Here is a 20006-nt window from a genome sequence, read left to right on the forward strand (position 1 = left end):
GCATGAATAATCAGAGAACTGAACCAACAATTATAAGGATAAATGGCATTCTATAAAAAAAAATAATAATAATAAAATAAAATAAAATTATAAAATGTAAAGTTTTGGTAAAAAAAAAAAAAAAACAATTTATTGTATGAAATCCAAATTTATAGAATAGGGTCATTTACCTTTTTTTTTTTCTTTTTTTTTTCTATTGAAAAGAGAGTAACATGATTACATTTTTATCGACATTCAAACTTGGCGTGCACTGGAAATTATAATTTATAAAAAGAAGAAAAAATAAAAAAGGTAAAACTATGGAAGAATTTAATGTCCATTAATATTGGGTTGTTAATGATCTATGAGATCACTTTTAAACAAACATTATCAACGTGTTTGTATTTAAAAGGTTATGGACAATGAACCTGAAAAGTGAGGAAATTATGTTTTCTTTTAGTCCGATCAAATGTTTAGTCCCAAGTGGTTATGGTGAGAATTAATTTATTAATTACAAACAATTTTAAAATATAGAAAATAAATAGAAGAACGCAACAAATTATATAATTTTAATTTTAATTTGGAATTTGTGTTCTCGAAGTTTAATAGCTAATTGAATCGGGCGCCGCCGTCCCACGTGGGTTTATACAGCTACTCTGCCCCAAATTATGTATAAAAGGGAAGCTGAATTAGCAGTCTCATAATCATTCACACAAAAAATGGCTTGTAAGTTTAGTGTATTCTTGGCGTTGTTTTGGCTAGTGGGTTTGATGGTGGGAGACTCCTTGGCTCAGCTAAACCCTTCATTTTACGCTAAAACATGTCCTAATTTACCCCAAATTGTGAATGGTGTGGTTGCACAAGCTCTTGGAACCGATGCTCGAGCTGGAGCCAAGCTCATTCGTCTCCATTTTCACGACTGCTTTGTTGACGTATGTAACTAACTAATAACCAAACTTAGTGTGATTTTGGATTTGTGTGTGTTATTTTTGGTTGATTTGAATGTTGGGTTAATATTGTAGGGGTGTGATGCGTCTATTTTGCTAGAGAATGCACCGGGCATAGAGAGTGAACTGGATGCCCCAGGAAATCAAGGCATTCAAGGTCTTAACATCGTCGACGACATCAAATCTGCTGTCGAAAAGGCTTGCCCTCGTACTGTCTCCTGTGCCGACATCTTAGCCATTGCCTCCAAAGAATCCATCGTACTGGTATACATGCAGCCCTTTTTATAAATAGTAAAGTGTGCAGTTTGGACTGCACAATAGATACCTCACCTTTTTTCAATATCATAGACAAAGTAGTAATATATACATTTGAATATTAAGGCTGGAGGGCCGAGCTGGATTGTGCCACTGGGACGAAGAGACAGTAGAACGGCCAATAGAGAAGGAGCCACAAACAACCTTGCCAGTCCCTTCGAAGACCTCGATACACTCAAAGCCAAATTTGGTGTTTTCGGCCTGGATTCCACTGATCTGGTGGCTTTGTCCGGTAAAATAATACTAAAATTAATTTAATTAAACGGCTGATTCTGATTACATTAATTAAACTCATTATTAATGATTGAATTTTATTAAATAGGAGCACATACATTTGGGCGTTCAAGGTGCGCATTTTTTAGCCAACGATTTGCCAACTTCAACGGCACAAACAGGCCAGACCCAACGCTAGACCCAGCCTACAGAGAGCAGCTCCGAAGAATTTGCTCTAGTGGGTCAGAGACACGAGCCAATTTCGATCCGACGACCCCAGACAAATTTGACAAGAACTATTATACCAACCTTCAGGGGCTTCGGGGGCTTCTACAGAGCGATCAAGAGCTATTCTCAACTCGTGGGGCTGACACAGTCGCCATTGTGAACCGTTTTGCGAAAAGCCAAGGCCAGTTCTTCAAAAGTTTTGGTGTGTCTATGATTAAAATGGGAAACATTACCCCTTTAACTGGAAACAAAGGAGAGATTAGATTGAGCTGTAGGAGAGTGAATCCAAGTAGGCCTAGAGGTGATGAGGGACATGATGTTATGTAACTTTGTTTAGTTGTGTTGGATGGTTTCTTAATGTCGTTTTTATGGCTGCCCGGTCCCTTCTTTTGTTGTCTGAGAAATGTTCAATAAAATTTTAAAAAAAAACTATCAGTCGGCAGCGTGGGTGTCTTGCTTTTCCCCGCAACGAGGTTTCGGCTAAACCCTTTTTTTTCAAATTTTTTTTAATTGCTTCGAGATTCGTGCATCCTTAATCGTTATGTCCCACGGCTCCCACACACCACCCACTACGGCCACCTTAAAATTACAAATATGAACCCACTCCCTTTCCTTATTTAATTATTAAAAACTTTAACAAACACCTCATCACAGCCGCGGATTTAGTGGCCTATCCCACTTTATGTTTGTGATATTGCACTTAGATATATTGGAGAGTCATTTTAAAATGATAAGAAAATTACATTTAAATATGTAAAATTTAATAAAAATTTAACTTTGAGTGATTATCAAAGTGTTCGAAGTGAATCAACTTGAAAATAGTAATTTTGACCATTTAAAAATCACTCTTAAAAATGCACTTAGACCATTGACTCTCAAGTAGAGCTTCATCAAGGCTAACTTATTTCCCAATTTTTAGCTTATAACCCTACGCTTTAGGTTGAATTTGATTCCTTCAAAGTTATTCAACTACTTAATAAGAATGAGGTTTCTTTTGTTGAAATTGGTATTATTACTAAGGATATTCTTTTTGTGCATTTTTTGAATATCTCTAATGAGGTTTTTATCGTATACCATGCGATCGTGTAGCTACTGACTATGCAATGAGTATGATAGTCTACACGATTGTTTAGCGCACATGCCTTGCGTCGAGTATCAAATACCGTGCGATAGTTTACCCCTCGAGCGTCTACATGATCATGTAGACAATGCAACACGATCGAGTAAACACTTTACACGATCACGTAGCATTAACTATACGATCGTTTAGCAAATGTTACATGATCGCGCAGAACAATTCAACACGAACGCATAGCCAAAACTAAACAATCGTCTAGCATAAGCTACATGATGCGACCATCGTTTCGTCTTCTCCATCAAAGTGAACTGAAACTCTTGCGTTTGAAGCTTCTTCACGAATGACTCAAAAACTCTAAACTAATACAGACTCGATTGCAAGAAATAATGCCCAAAAATGCAGAGGTCCTTACAATTAACTTTTGTAAAAGTAAACAGAAAGCAACAAAAGAGACAACTATCTTGAAATTATCCATCAACAACATCCACATACATTTAACGATTAAACGCATTGTAGAAACTTAAAACCCACCAAACTGTAAACAAAATTCAATACAACAAATAGAATTTGGAAATCATAACACAACCTGGCTCTGATACCAATTGAAGGAACTCTTTTGACAAAGAACCTTTGAGCGAAAGCGGATCGTTCAAATCCCATTTCGATTGAACGCATACATTTACGGTAAACAGAACAAATTATGCATAAAACTAAATTACAGTATGCTTTTGAATAAATAAACAAGAGTTTAGATATTATACCTTTGAAGAACCTTCCTTCGCGTTAATCCCTCGAACTAGCTCGTTCATGAACGCGTCGAAAAAGTCACGAACTCCCTCGAACAGCAGAAAGCAACAACGCAAACTCGAACCAAAAAGGGGCACTACCACTTAATGACCTTGGTATTCTCGGTATGGGAATCCATGAGTGGTGGACTCTGACTAATTTTGGTTAGAGGGGAGTTTGGAGTTGGAGGAAGAACACGATCGAGGAATGAACAAAGCTATCGTGTAGGCAATCAAGCCTATCGCATAGACTTTCTTACTCGGTCGTATAGTCTCTCAAGGAAATCGTGTAGTCACTAAAATCGTGTAACACTTCACTTATGAATAAATAAAATTTGATTTTATTTATTCCATTTTGCCATAAAATCGAATAACTTCCCAGTAAGGGTGGTTAGAAAGAAAAATGGTTAATTATAAATAAAAATGATAACCAACTTATTATATTATATTTATAACATATCGTTTTCATATTGCATCATATACAATATATAAACCATGGTTCTTTTTCTCTATTTTATGACATTTAATATAAATCATATTTATATTAAATTTAATAACTATGAATCTTATTCATAGAAAATATATTTGAATCATATTCAAATATTTGTTCCTCCAATTAATCAATAATGTATCAAATACATTATGTCAATTATATCATATATAATTAAATTCCCTCTTATTAATTTGAACATTTCAAATTAACCTAAAAACTGATTCTCAACTTAAATTCATTGAACTATCAAGTGGACCTTATGGACCTGTAGCTTGAAGCTTCAATGGTACGTGAATAACTAATTAAACTCTTTAATCACATTATCTACCATCAATTAACTGTCGGACACTCTACTAAAGACTGACAGCTGCACTCTTCACCTATAGATATATTTCTGTGTCCATTGGATATAACCAATCAACAGTACGATGACCCTTCACAAATTTCTCATAAGTACAGCTGGGCCAAATGACGTTATATAATGAGATTAAACATTTCGTGGTCCGGTCTTATACAAACTCCTTTATATAGAATATCCTTGATCGCATGTCTAATACAGAAATAATTAGAATCAAATCATTTGTAGCACTTTACAACATTTGTAACACCTACAAAGTAGGCCATACTCGTAATGTCACCAGGATAAGGTACCCAACCTTATCCATATACTACAGACCATTTAGGTTATCATTTAAACATGATTCATCTGTATATCACCACATACATGTTTAAGTTACAACGATAACCATGGATGTTAGTTTATTTGTTTGTGGTTAATGCAACTAAAATATCATATATTTCATAGACAGAAGTGAATAAAATATCATATAGTATTAATCACATAAATGTTTATTCATACAAGGTTTACAAATTACAGGACCCTACAAGATTTAAGGCATCAACCCCAATAGGAACTCCAAAAAACCAGGTTGAATTGGTCAATCGGACCAGTCCAGACAATCTGGACCGACTGGTCAGCGCGTAAGGCGAAGTCAACGGACTAGAGCGCACAGGTCGACGGGTCGCGAAATGGGCACGCGAGGCGGGAACCGGGTCGGACATGAATGAGACTAACATGTGCAGGGGCTCCACCGAGTCAGGTTGTGGTGTCGGGTCAGGTGCACGGATCAGAGCTCAAGCGAGACATGGAGAAGACAGCTTGCATGCAGGTGGGTTGGGTCGAGTCGCCGGGTCTGGATCAACAATTTCGAGTATGGGAGTTAGCAAACGAATCTGCACTGATTTCTTCTCCAAATTGATGTTGTCCTCTTTATTGGAACCGAGCAATTACAACCTAATAACAACTCTAATTACTCTAGAAAATTTACAGATCCTTTGCCACACATTAATGCTCATATACATTTGGGCAATTATAAATTTCAACAAGAAATTAAAAGAAACTAATGCCAAAATCGTAAAATATCCACTTTAGTCCACAATTCATTCAATAAATGAAAAAAAAACACCCACCATATGCAATACAACGTTATAAGCATGCTCTGATACCAATTGATAGGACATAAAGAAAGCATGCAATAGCGGAAGCGAATGATCGATAACGTTCTAATTACATAAAACTAAGAATAAACATGCATAAAGGGTTAGAAAATACACCCTTAGTAGAATCCACCGCAATCATCCTCTTTGACCTCGACCGACACCATCAATGGTAAATCCCCGCTTTTCTCTGGTTGATGAACACGATGGAGGGACCATTTTATTAGTGAAGACAATGGAATTTCACTCTAGTAAAGTGTAGAGTAAAGAGATTTTGGTGGAAGAGTACAACCAAAAGTCAAATAAGTATTATTCTTACACATTTCAAAAACCAAACTATTTATAGACAAATTACATGCAAAATCCTATCTTGCATGTCTTCCACCTCAAACTCCACTAGCATGTAATCATTAGGTGTCACGTTTTAGAAGTTCCACTTCAAAGTTCACTTAATTATTTAATTGTAAATTATATCTCATATAAAATATAATTTTCCCTAAAGTCCAAATTTGAACATTTCAAATTCTTATTTCACCTAGTTCTTCAATTTTATCCATAGTGAGCTAATAAGGAGACTCGATAGACTTACAGATCATGGGCTCCAACGATCCGAGACTAACCGGTTGAATTCTTTAACCTAGTTAATCAATATTTGTTAACTAATAGGACTATCCACTATAGCCTGTAGTTGCATTCCTCTCACTATAGATATATTATGTGTCCATTTGATATAACCATGATAAGTAAGTCAACCCTTCATGGTTGTTCGTAATAACAGTTGGGTCATAAGTTTTTTTACCCCCGAGATTACATCTTGCTCCTTAAGTCCCACTGATCCTCTAAAGAATAATTGGTTTGTGATCCAATCACTAAACTGAGTCCCTCTCGGGTCAATGAGAGAGTGGGGCCTCTTGTGCAAGACCCAGAGTTAGCATTTAAGGGAAAAACTTCTCTACTATCCCTAAAAGCGGGTAGGGGTGAATTTCGTCTTGCATCTTATGTCCCCAGCTATTTACCTGGTCTTACCCCTAAAATGGGAGGCTTATTGAGCAGGCGCTGTTGAGCCAACCCTCACCCATGCAAATCTAAGGATAATATCAAACAAACAGGAGTTCATAGTTGGCTCAAGATTAAATTAAGTTACCCAGGTCATCGCTTTGAAATAGTCAGTCTTAAATAGTAAATAATGTTATAAAGTAAGAGTGACTTATTTGTTGGTCCAATCTTATGCAAACTCATTGCATAGGTCGCCTTGACTCCTCATGTCAATACATGAACGAATCAGGATCACTTCGTTTGTAGCACTTTACAACAAATTGTAACAACTATAGAGTGGGCCGCATCCGATAGTATTACCAGAATAAGGTACCCAGCCTTATTCATATACTATAGACCATTTTGGTTATTTACCGAACTTGATCCATTCTTATGTTTCCACATAAAGTTTATGTATTCATATAATAGTCATGGATCTTTAGTTTATTTGATTTAGACTTTACAAGTGCAATTCACATATTCAACAACAGTTTTATTGAATAAACGTCAATAACATCTTTATTGATAATAGAATATGTTTAACATGACAAACTGCGAGTTTTAGGACATACAACCCAATATGTATATATTCCTAGTCCTTCCGTAGACGATCCACTTGGTGAGGATCCCACTTCTATCCATGATCATGAAGGTATTGTCCCCATAAAGATATCATCAGAGGGCGAAGATACGAGTGGTTCATCAGTACCTACAGTAATCGAGATGAAGGACGAGGTATTCTTTTCTGATGTTCATGTAATTGGTTCTTTAGGGTTTATGTCTTTCATGACAAATATTTATTTGTTTGTATCCTTCAGATGATGATAGCGAAGTAATTTCGTCGTCTCAGTCTCTGGAGGTGGTCCGTCGGGAGTGCACCACCAAGAAGAGGGCAGTCCCATGGAAGCTCCGTAGTCCTATTAGAGAAAGAAAAAGCTATGAAACCGTATGATTAGATACCTAAAATCCTGACTAAGTTCGAGAAGCATTTTTTTTATTATATCGGAGATCCTAGGACGGTCAATCAGACCTCGAGAACTGTTTGGAGCATACAGAACATCCATGGTTCATGAACTTACTAACATTGGGGACATTTACTGATAATGATGTAAGTTATTGAAAAAGACAATAGGATGACTCGTCACTCGATATGCAAATATTAAACAAAAAGCAGTGACCACAACTGTAACAACAAAATTATCAACAGCAAGTAAACAAGTAAAGGCACACAACAGTTGATAACACAATTCGATGATAAATACCTACGTCTAAAAGACAGAGTGCCTAGGAAAGATAATCCACTAATATTAAAGAGTTAAGCAGTTCACAACGTAGTAATTATCTATAATACACCAAGTACTACAGTGGCTCATGTAGAGCTTAACTCACACGTCACCTAGGCTCCCCTAGATATGAGACTCCCGCTCAACTGAACTTAGGCTCCCCCTAAGTATGTTAATATTAGTGTCTGACACTTTGACACTTGATAGTGTGTGAGACTTCTCTCAACTTGATTATCTTCCTCTTGGATTAACGAACTATCTTCACTGACAAATCTTAGGTCCTCTTAAGACAGAGAATTCCTTTTCTGAAGTTGAGTCTTAGACTCCCCCTAAAACTGAGAATTCCTTCTCTGGTAGCAATGACTTAGGCTCCCCCAAGACCGTGAAAGTCTTCGAAGTGTTGCACTCAACGGATGAAGAACATGTACAACAAAATAATGAGCAAACGAGTAAGAACATGATGTAGAATAGTTTGGCCGAAATACAGAAAAACATCTTGCTTAATTAAACAAATACGACAACCCTAAAAGGTTTGCAAAACTCACTTTAAATAATCTAATCAGATCAAGGAAATAAGTCCTTATTTGGAATAAAAAGTTGTGCTTCAAAAAGGAACAAATTAAACTAAATATCACAGACGGTGAAACATGTTGAGAGAAATTAGATTGTGCATCAATTTTCTCATTCTTTGCTATTATAAAGTCTTTTGAACATTGTTCATTGTTGCATATGTGATATGTGAAATCAATGTTTAGATGTTTTAATGAAAATAATCTAAGGAATGCATCTACATAGACAAATAGAGCAGTTCAACTTTCAAAGGTCAAATGCAAAGAGTTTGCATAATTGTATATGTTAATTTGAGAAATGAGTTAGACAATTAGATCTTTAAATATGAGGTTTGATAAGAGTTATCGTAACTTATGACTTTGAACAAATATTAATGATCTTGTGTAGACAAGAAAGTCATTAATTGATAAGTGGATATTTCTCATGTTTTATGTTAATGACATATCACTCATTGTGAATGATATAGAATAAAAATTTGACTACATAATCAATTAGGGACATAATATTAAGTGAGTCTCAAGCATCTTACATTTATAAAATGTTTGTCAAATATTACATGCAGAACTTCAAAAGAAATGGTAATGTGTCATTCTAATATGAAATTAAGTCTAAAGAAGAGTATCCTAAGACATCTCAAGTGCTGACGACAAATGATTAATTATCTTCTCTTAGTAGGAGACAACTAATGTATAAATAAGACTTGATATACAGTTATATCAGTTATATCAATGGTGTGACTATTTAGTACAAAATACAAATCTTTCTCAAAGTATTTATGGATAGTGAGAAATTTTTGTGTATAGTGTTAAGATATGATCTTTCACAAGATACACTAGGACTTAAAAATAATTTAGATAAATCTACAGTAAGATAAATTTATCCTATGTGGTGGAGGTTGGTACACAAGACAATTGTTTTTGCTTGTAAAGCAAAACTTTGTGTAGCCATAAAATATTCTTAAAGATCTAAAAAAGCTTCAATTGTGAGTTAGTCTATCACACTTTTATGAGATAATAGTGGTGCAAAGACTAAGACTAAGGATATTAAGAAACACCATTGTCTAGAGTAAGACATATGGAGAGAAAGTATCATGGTAGTTACCAGAATGACTTTGAATGACAAACGTTTGATTCATATAAAATGACTCTCTAGGATAAAGTATTTGAGAACCACCTAGAATCTCTAGGATTACAAGACATGTCTCTTTTTCACTAGAGCAAGTGGGAGATCATATTGAGTATAGAGTATGCCCCAGGATACATGTCTAATCGATTTTCACTGGCTTTAGTGCAAGTGGGAGATTATTGAGGTTTGTGCCCTAAAGCCTCATAATTAATTAGTTTATTAATTTAATTATTAATTATGAAATATTAATTTATCCATTAACTAGTAAAATTCAAGGTTAGCATATGTAATCTTGAACAACATATAGTTGACATATAGGTTGGATCATGTTCAAGAGATAACCTAAAATGTGTATAGTATATGGATAAGGTTGGGTGTCTTATCCTGATAATACTATGGATATGGTTTAGTTTGTAATAGTTACAAATAGTTTGATCCAAACCATTCATATGGAGACATGTGAGTAAGGGTATCCTATACAAAGAGTTTGTATAAGACCAGACCGCGGAATATTTAATCTTTCTTTGTAAATCCATTAATTTATGAGATTAATATTTCATAGGATGATCATGTGCGACTCGATCTTAATCCTGGGTGATTTATGAACTTCTGTCTATGAGGTTAATCTCTCGATTTTTATGGGTGAGAATGACCCAAGTTTTCAACCCAATAAGCCTACCATATTGGGGACTTGACTAAATGGGAAGCTGGAAACATAACTTCACAAGATGGAATTAACTCATTCCCGTATAGGGTAAGTATGAGTAGTTCTTTTAAGTGCTGATTTCGGGACTTAAACAAAGGGTTACATCCTCTCACTTACTCGAGATGGACTAAGTTTATGGTTGGATCATAAACTAATTGTTTATTAAAGGAATCAATGGTATTTAAGAAAAAGAAGTAATTACAAGGGTAAAATGGACAGCCCAGTTGTAATTATGAACAACTCGTGAATGATTGATTTGCTTATATTGATTAAATCCACAGACACAACTTGTCTTACAGTACGGAAGAATTCAACTATAGGTCTAAAGTAGCTAGTCATGTAGTTAATGAATGAAGGTTAATTTAATTAAAGAATTTAATTAATTAATCTCAGATCATTGAAGCTTATAATATGTAGATTCATAAGGTCCCTTTGCTAGCTCATCCAAGATCAACAAGGATCAAATATGTTGAAAGAAAATTTGATTTTATGAGAGAAAATACTAATTGTATTGAATACAATTAATTACATGATTTGTTATAAAGTTTTTTGGAAAGAAATTCAAATTGTAACTTTATAATATAGAGAATTGATTTATCTGAATATGATTCAAATAATTAATTATTTGGATGAGATCCATATAAAGTTATTTAATTTAAATAAATTTGAGTTATATAATTGACGGAAGAATTATATAATTAATTTGAATTGGATTCAAATAATTAATTATTTAATTAGGATTAGATTCAAATTAAAAATTCTGCAGGAGATAAATATTTAGTTATGATTTAAATATTATAAATCATTTAGTATGAGATATTATTTTGAAGATATTTAATATTATTTGATATTATTAAATATTTAATTTAAAATATATAGGAGATTTTGTTGTGGTCACGTACGTGTAAAATTCTAGCGGATTTTGAATGTACTAAAAGGTTCAAAATTAAAATAATATCTAAATATGCATATTGCAAAATTTAAAATAAAAAGATTAATATATATATATTGAAAATTTAAAATTTAAATTTTAAAATAATATATAAATCTAGAAAAAGTTAAAATTTTAAATTAAAAATTAAATATAAATATAGCAAAATAATATATAAACATCCCCATTGTAAAATAAAAAAACAATTATATATTGAAAGTCTGAAATTTAAAAATTAAAATAATGTATAAATTTTAAATATTGGAAAATTTTAAAAATAAAATTAAAATATAAATATTGAAAATCTTATTTTTTAAAAAAAAAATTTGCAAAATTATTAAAGAAAATAAATAAAATATAAAAATGAAATAAAATAAAATAGATATCGAAAAAATAAAACAAAAATGCATTACTTAGGAATTGAACTCACAGCCAATTAGTAAGATTGATGAACTAGACGTATACTCTACCAACAGCCAAGGCTGGTTTTTATGCATATAAGGAACGATAAAATATAAAACAGAAATAAAATTCGGTCAAATTTGGTCCTATTTTCACAAACGTTTCTTTAAAATTTAGAAACAAACAAATTGGAACAAATTATCAACAAGTCTGCTTCTCAAAAAATGAAAAATGAGAATGTTATCAAACGGATCCATAATAGTATAAATCGAACTGACTAACCAAAGTGAACCAAATTGATTTTCTATCATAATTTGAATTGAGCCGATATAGTTTAGTTTGGTTTCGATTTGTCCAAATCAACCTAGTTAAATTTTGAATTGGGGTTCCATTGGTTTTGTCACATTTTATTTTTAACGTATAGTTTTTTTTTAAACACAATAAACTTTATATTGATATAAAGAAAAAAGAAAAATGTGATTCTTATCTTGTTCGGCAATCAAAGAATTCTAATATGGATAATCATTACTATAATTTTTAATGGTTTTGTTTTGGTTTAAATTCTATTTTAGCCTCTCTACTTTAAATCTTATTCTATTTTAGTCCTTAAATTTTTAAAAATGTTTCTTTTAATCCCTTAATTTTTAAAAAGTGTCTACTTTGGTCCATGCAAGTAAGATTCTATTAACTCTTAATTATTAAACCGATGAATCGTTTTTTTTTTTTTAAGATTAGGTTATCAAATAAGCTAGCAATGCTGAAAAATCTAGGATTTCAATTTTAAATTAGGTGGTAAAGCTATTTGCTACAGGTCTCTCAACTATAAGATTCGGGTCGTTCATTATTTTGACAAATTGTTTTATCGACACTTTACTTCACATTCATTTTGATCAACACATGTTAGACATAATTTCATCCTTAAACATATTTTAAGTGTTTTTTTCTCTCAATTTTGGGATATTTATAAGATTTTTTTAGGTACTTTTTTCTCTTCCTCCCCATCCCTTCTTATGGATTATTTTTTTTGTGGATTACATTTATTTTCATTTTTTTAAATTTATTTTACATTGCTATGAAATGTTGTATTCCTGGGTTTAAAAGTTTTCATTAGTGTCTTTGATTGAACATACTCATCAAAGTTACACTTTGTATTGAATCTTTTTTGGGTTGTATAATAGAAATCACCTAACTCGGTTGACAAGAAATTAGAACTTTAGATTTTTAAATTTAAAATTGACCAATTTATTTAGCATCTTAGACAAATCATCTAGAACTTAATCATCTAAAAATACAAGTCATCTCGCATTTTTACTAAAAGTTAACGTAAATCTCAAAAGCAATTAAAATTTGTTTACAATAAAATGTTAGATAACAAGTTTGGTCAAATATCACATAAATTATTCTTTTGTTCTACCATGTTAATACTATTGTGTAGTAATGAGTTGAGGTTGTATATTAGTTTTTTTTAGTATAACAATTATCAAGATAGGAGATTCAACCTCCCATTTTTAGGATAAAAAATCATATCAATTACCAATGAGTACTTTAATAGAAAATTATATTAGATAATTGTATGGGGATTTAAGGAAAAGTAAAAAGAGAAAATGAATACCGAAGATATTATTAATAAATTTTAATTAATATATGTAACTTTTTAAATTATAAAAATAAAATTAAAACTAAACCTTAAAAAGTGTGCGTGCATGCAATTTGTGGGGGTAAAATACAAATTTTGTCAATATAGTTTGAAGAAAGTTATAATTTAGTCGTATGATTTTAAAAATTAAGATTTTGTACTTATAGTTTGATAAAAAGCTCATAATAATCCATGTGGTTTGATAAAACTTAGGAAAATTTTATCAAACTATATATACAAATTAAATTTTAACTATGAACTATAGAAGCTAAGGTTCTCTAAAACCAAATTTACAATTGAATCTATATAGAGAGAGGTTAAATTCTAAAACCATGTAAAGGATGTAGTTGAGAAAATTTAGGCTTCGCCAAGTCAGTTGGATCTTGTCTCCTTCTAATATTGCACACCAGTATGTTTCTAGGTTTACTAATATATATATATATATTGTCTTTTTATTCTTTCTATTCGAAGATGTTGATCGATGTTGATATTCCAATTTCTTGAACTGGATTTTGGATTTTGGATGTTATTATCGGTAATTTGTTGTTTTCTTTTGTCCCTTGGGTTTTACGAATTTCCATTTAAAAAAAAGGAAAAAAATCTAAAACCAAATTCTTCAAATATATATANAAGAATTTAGTAGGGGAAAAAAAAAAAAAAGTAAGATATGCAAGTTCGTGGATCCTTCTTGGCAATTCTCAGCTATCTTGAACGCTCCCCATTCCTGACAAGTCAGACGCCATCCAACGGAGACTTCAAAGCCTTTAGAAAGTGAAATATCTATATTATCCTTTTCGAAATAACATATTATAAACCATATATAAATTAAATTGTAAAATGGGATTACGATATGATTTGAATTGGTAAAAATCACACGTGATTTTGACCAACTTGATCGGATTAAATGGCCCGGGAGGGGACCACTAAAACAGACTTTTTTCTATTTTATTATTATCATTATTTTCTAATATTTTATTCATTAAATAGGGCTGCACCTACTGGCTACCGTCACGTGTCGAACACGCTTCCACTTGTATCCCTCAACGCAAATTTTGGAAAACCGTGCATCGCATCCATTTTCCACTTTACTTACAACTCCTCATTTTTCTCATAATCTTATAAAACATATCATTTTTTTTTATTAAAAAAACAACATTTTCTCCCCAAATCTTATTCAATTTTTTATTCCATTCTTTAAAACAAGAATCATTTTATTTTATATTATTATTTATTTAATTCTTCTTTCTGTTTTTAAATTAATACAACAGATCCAATAAATACTAATGAGTTTGTTTAGATTACATTATCAACATAAGAAAAATAATACAGACTTCTGACCAATAAGATAATATTTGGAATTTAATCAGAGTTTAATGAGTAAAATTGATATTTTAAAAAGTTGAAATAAAAAAAAAAACAATCGATACAGAAAATTGATCCAAGTCTATATACTATTTAAAAATTCAAGATTTAAAGTAAGGGTTGAATATAATTTAAAAAAAAAAAAAAACAAAATCATATTCAAATCCTCAATTATTTCTATGTAAATTTACCAATAAATTTTTAAACAAAGAAATATTGTTTTTTTTTAATGATTCTTAACTCGCAAAGATGATAAATAATTTTAAACTAAAGTTCTAGATAGTAAAATTTTTGGAAATAAGGCTAGTTGCATAAATAGCTCAAAATAATAGAATATGTAGTATAAGGATAAAATAATTGCATATATAGATCAAAAATAGTAAAAGACTAAAAAAATCATGCCTAGCCACCATTTTGCTCGCTTCTTCCAAGTTTTCTCAAATTAAAAGCTATCAATACCAATCGATGATAGCCACTGATAGCTACTATCAGCTGCTATGCTGATAGCTTCTATCAATTGCTATTGATGATAATTGCTATCAGCAATAGCTTTCAATTTAAGAAAAATTAATACAATCTTGAAATATTAGCTTTTAATTTGCTATCAATTATCAATAGCTATCATTGAGTCACTTTCATCAATTGGAATCAATAATAGATTTATAAATAGTGATCAACTTTGAAAGAAGACCCACAACTTTGATTACCACATTAGCTATCACTAATAATCTTTTATCATGTCTATCACTGATAGCAGCTATCAGTCGCTATCATTGATAGACTGTCATCAATTAGAATCAACCTTGAAATATTAACACTTAAGGCTATCAATGATAGATTTTGATTACTAGTTATCACCTTAGAAAGAAACTCGATATATAGATATCACGTAAGTTCTATCATCGATATCACTAACATCACTCATATTATGGTTATCAGTGATAACTTCTTTCACTGATAACATCACTGATAAGATGTTATTAATGATCTCACTGATATCATGCTATCAGTGATAGTTCTCTATCACCGATAACGTGATATCAGTGGTAGCTTCTAAAATCGATAACATGCTATTAGTAGTAGCTTCTATCAATCATAGCCATTAGACACTTTTTTACCCTTTTCTTGTCCTTCTCAAATATTTATAAATCCCTTTTCTTTTCGATGATAGCTTCTATCACTGATAAACATGCTGTTAGTGATAACTTCTAGGCATTCCAGTTACATTTTAGTTCAAGATTCAACTTTATTAATTAAATTCACTAAGTTGGCTATCAATGATAGATTTATATAAGTGGCTATTAACTATGAAAATATAATCAAATATTAAGCTATCAATGATAGAAAATATTAGTGGCTATTACTGATAGACTTTCATTTGTTATTTATATTCATTATTTGTTATAACAATCAAACTTGATGATCGGCTTGTTGGTGTTAAGTCACTTATGAATTGAGTACTTTCAAGTCTTGGGTACAAAACTCAGCCTCATAATTCTCCTGAAAAAAAGGAAAGAAGTAAAAACCGAAGAAGGGAAATGTACAAGAAGATAAGAAGCGAGGGCGAAATTAAAAATTTAAAAGAAAATTCAAAGACTGACTAATCAACTCATCCATATTTAAAAATGTAATATATTTTTTAGATTTTTTTCTCTTATTCTACTATGTATTATAAATATCTTGAAAACGTATGAGACCAATATGGACAGAGTATTAACTATTTGGATTCTTTCCATATGATAAAGTTGGATTAGAGGAAGAAAACAAAGGAATGGTTTGAGGTTTCATATAATATCCTTTCAGAAAAAGTAACTGCACAATTTGACACTCTTTTTATAATTTTTTTGGATAGAGACAACTTTATAAATTAATTTCCAATAATAATCCGGATTAGGTAGCTACAACCTCGTCTTCTTTCACAACTCTCTAATATTAAATTCAAAATATTATTTTACCAAAAAAAAAAAAAAAAAACGGTGCATTTGAATTCAACATATATATCCAAAACACATCTACATCTATATATTATTTTTTACTTACATTAATCAAAGACCTGAATTATACTTTATACTCAGAATAATAAATTTAGTATAAATAATTGTAGGGATCACGTCCTGTTAGGCTTCTTCCATTCCTCTTCCAAATATTTAAATAAGTTATCTTTAGAAAAATGTAAAACTATTCATGAAAATAGTAAAAAATAACATTGATGGACACTAATAAACTTCTATCCGCGTCTATCACATCGTATCAATTTTTATCACTAAACTGATAGACTAATAAACTTCTATTGGCCTCAATAAAAAAAATTAAATTTTGCTATTTTTTGTAAATTATTTTTCTTATTTTTTTTATTTTTGAAAATCTCCCTATTTTGTTTGGTCTTGAATTTTTTTTTTCTTTTATGGGCACAACATGTGTCTATGGATGTATTATAGCACAATGTGTCCACTACTATAAATTATATATGTAATTTATATACACGTATATAAAAATAATTATAATCATATTTTTATGTGATAGAAGTTTGTGCACATGAATATTCGTAATTGTAACAATATTCATGATGGGCAAGATCTTTGATTTTAGGTCTAACACATGTTTATGCATTTAAACCATTAAACTAGTACAAATTGGAGTAAGAAATTAAGATGGCAGTATAACCCAATACGAAACGAAAGCCTAAAATATCAAAATGTTCATATTTAATTACGGGTGGAATGATTAGTCAATAATTAATGTAATAAGTAATAACCTTGAATCCATCGACAACTTGTGGCCCAAGCTTAATGGCTGTGTATAAAAGGCTAAAAGCAAAGCTCCATCTCCACAACTTATTGACAAAACCAAAAAGCTAGCAATGGCTTCCCCTAAACTTACAGCCTTAGTTGCAGTGTTAGCTTTGATGGTGGGATGCTCTCAGGCTCAGCTTAACCCTTTCTTCTACACCTTCACATGCCCTCAGCTGCCTTTTGTTGTTCTGGATGTGGTCTCACGAGCTCTCCAAACTGACGACCGAGCAGCTGCCAAGCTCATTCGTCTCCACTTTCATGATTGCTTTGCCAATGTACGTTTCATACTTAGCCAATTATAGATTTGTTTGAATTGGCTATTTTTTTTTAAAAAAAAAAAAAAAAAAAAACTTTAAAACACTTAAAAAATCAATCTACACCTTCTCTACCTATTGATCTAAAAACTAAAGTAACTAATTAGGGAGAAAAGTTTAAAATAAATGTAGGGGTGTGATGGGTCTGTGCTATTGGAAGATGTACCAGGCGTAATTGACAGTGAACTAAACGCACCTCCTAATAACGGGATCCAAGGCCTGGACATTGTGGACAACATCAAAGCAGCAGTTGAAAGTGCTTGCCCACGCGTTGTTTCCTGTGCCGACATCTTAGCCCTTTCAGCTCAAGTTTCTGTCGTATTGGTAATTATTATTTTTGGTTTCCTATTGTTATAATTTTTTATTTAATAAATAATTAATAAAGCCAAATTGTTAATTATTGTACTAGTCTGGAGGACCAGCGTGGATTGTTCCACTGGGTAGAAAAGACAGCAGAATAGCAAACAGAGCTGCAGCCGCAAATCTTCCAAGTCCGTTTGAAACCCTGGACGTGTTGAAAGCCAAATTCGCGGCATTTGGGCTGGATTCTACAGATCTTGTGACTCTATCAGGAGCCCACACGTTCGGTCGATCAAGATGCCTCTTCTTCACGGGACGGTTCGACAATTTCAACAACACCGGCCTGCCAGACCCGACTTTGGATGCTGCTTACAGGGAGCAGCTCCGCCAACTTTGTACCACTCCAGTAACGCGAGTGAACTTTGATCCAATCACACCAGACACCTTTGACAAAAACTATTACATCAATCTCCAAAACCACAAAGGGCTCCTCCAAAGTGATCAAGAGCTTTTCTCAACCCCTGGGGCTGATACAACCGCCATTGTCAACACATTTGCTGCTAGCCAACTTCTGTTCTTTATTCAATTTGGTAATTCCATGATCAAAATGGGGAATCTAAGCCCTCCACCTGGCACCCCATCTGAAGTCAGATTGAATTGTAGGAGGATCAACCCAACCACTACCTTCCATGATGTTATCTAACTTTATCTACACTATCCAATCCTCTCAATCAAATAAGCTTCCACTTTGTTGTTTATATCTCTTTGTTTAAACGTCTGAATCCCGTTCATTAATTCTGTTGGATTAATATTTTGCTAGATATGCTTGGTTGAAAACTATGGATTGATATCCGAAAGTTTTTCAATTAAGTGTGAATGTGATGTAAAATAACGAAGTCAGAGGTTGGATTGCTTTGCTTTTATTTACAATATATATTATTATATCGTACTGGTTGAGTGAATTCAAACATGTTTCAATTATAAGATATACTTTTTACCTTATTTGAAATTGAAACTTATCTTACATCAAGCAATTCAAATTTCAAACCAATATTGATACATAAAGTTAATGAGTTTCGAAACTGAAAAATTCCTAATGGTACTAATATGGAAAATACCTCCATTTATTACTTATTACAATAATAGAATTTAAGAATTATGTGGAGTTCATAAAATAAACGAATAATAAATATTATAAGAAATTTTCTGTTTAAAAATATATATGTGAAAAGATTTCAATTGAAGTATGTTAGGTTTGACAAGTATGAAAAATAATGACGAGGTAATTGTCAAAAAAAAAAAAATATATTTACCTTAATATTACTTTATCTATAATATATTTGTTCATCTATCCTTCATTACCGATAATATTTTGAACAATAATTAAGTGCAACCATTTAATACCATCTATCCTATTCTTTATGTAGTAAAAAGAATAAAATTATTATTATTTTTTTTTATTGGTGTGCGGGGGGATACACACAAACTTTTTTCCTAACATTTTTGTCCTCAAAATTTTTAATTTTACCTATTTGTACCTGTTGATTTTATTTTACTTCTCTAACTTTTTTTTTTATATAAAATTATACATCTAATATCTAAATTTAAGATTAATTTATATTCTAACAATATTGCAACTCCGAAAAAATACAAGCATTTTCTAAAATAAAGGTTATGTTGTGAATCTGAGGATCACAATGGAAATATGGATACTAAAAAAATATAATATTAAAATAAATATAATATAATAATAAAATAAATTAAACAAAATATATAAATTAACAAAATAAAATTAATTAATAAAATATAAAATAAGAAATTTCTCTAAATTCTCCATTTTCTCCAATTTTTATGGACTTTATCTAATGTATGTCTTTCAAAATCCCCCAAATGTCACCATTTATAGGCAATTTGACAATTAGGAGGTGGATTACATAGACACTAATAGTGTGTAATCTTGAGACACATGGACAACACATGGGGTAATAGATAAGTGACACATGGCCAATGGACAC

At 31.6% G+C, this 20006-nt stretch overlaps 2 protein-coding genes across 2 annotated transcripts; both read left to right on the forward strand.

Moving 5' to 3' along the window:
* The first annotated feature begins 664 nt into the window (after window positions 1–664).
* LOC120088602 (peroxidase 2-like) lies at window positions 665–2151 on the forward strand. Its single transcript, XM_039046012.1, has 4 exons — window positions 665–911; window positions 1002–1190; window positions 1308–1473; window positions 1564–2151. Exons 1-4 carry the CDS (start codon window positions 699–701, stop codon window positions 2007–2009), a joined length of 1014 nt encoding a protein of 337 aa, XP_038901940.1. The 5' UTR covers window positions 665–698; the 3' UTR covers window positions 2010–2151.
* A 15135-nt stretch (window positions 2152–17286) lies between these two features.
* On the forward strand, window positions 17287–18961 carry LOC120088651 (peroxidase 2-like). Its single transcript, XM_039046066.1, has 3 exons — window positions 17287–17652; window positions 17824–18015; window positions 18101–18961. The coding sequence occupies exons 1-3, from the start codon at window positions 17446–17448 to the stop codon at window positions 18692–18694; spliced, it is 993 nt and encodes a 330-aa protein (XP_038901994.1). The 5' UTR covers window positions 17287–17445; the 3' UTR covers window positions 18695–18961.
* Window positions 18962–20006: the final 1045 nt, after the last annotated feature.

The sequence above is a fragment of the Benincasa hispida genome, chromosome 10 (genome assembly GCF_009727055.1).
Source record: "Benincasa hispida cultivar B227 chromosome 10, ASM972705v1, whole genome shotgun sequence".
Lineage (NCBI taxonomy): Eukaryota > Viridiplantae > Streptophyta > Magnoliopsida > Cucurbitales > Cucurbitaceae > Benincasa > Benincasa hispida.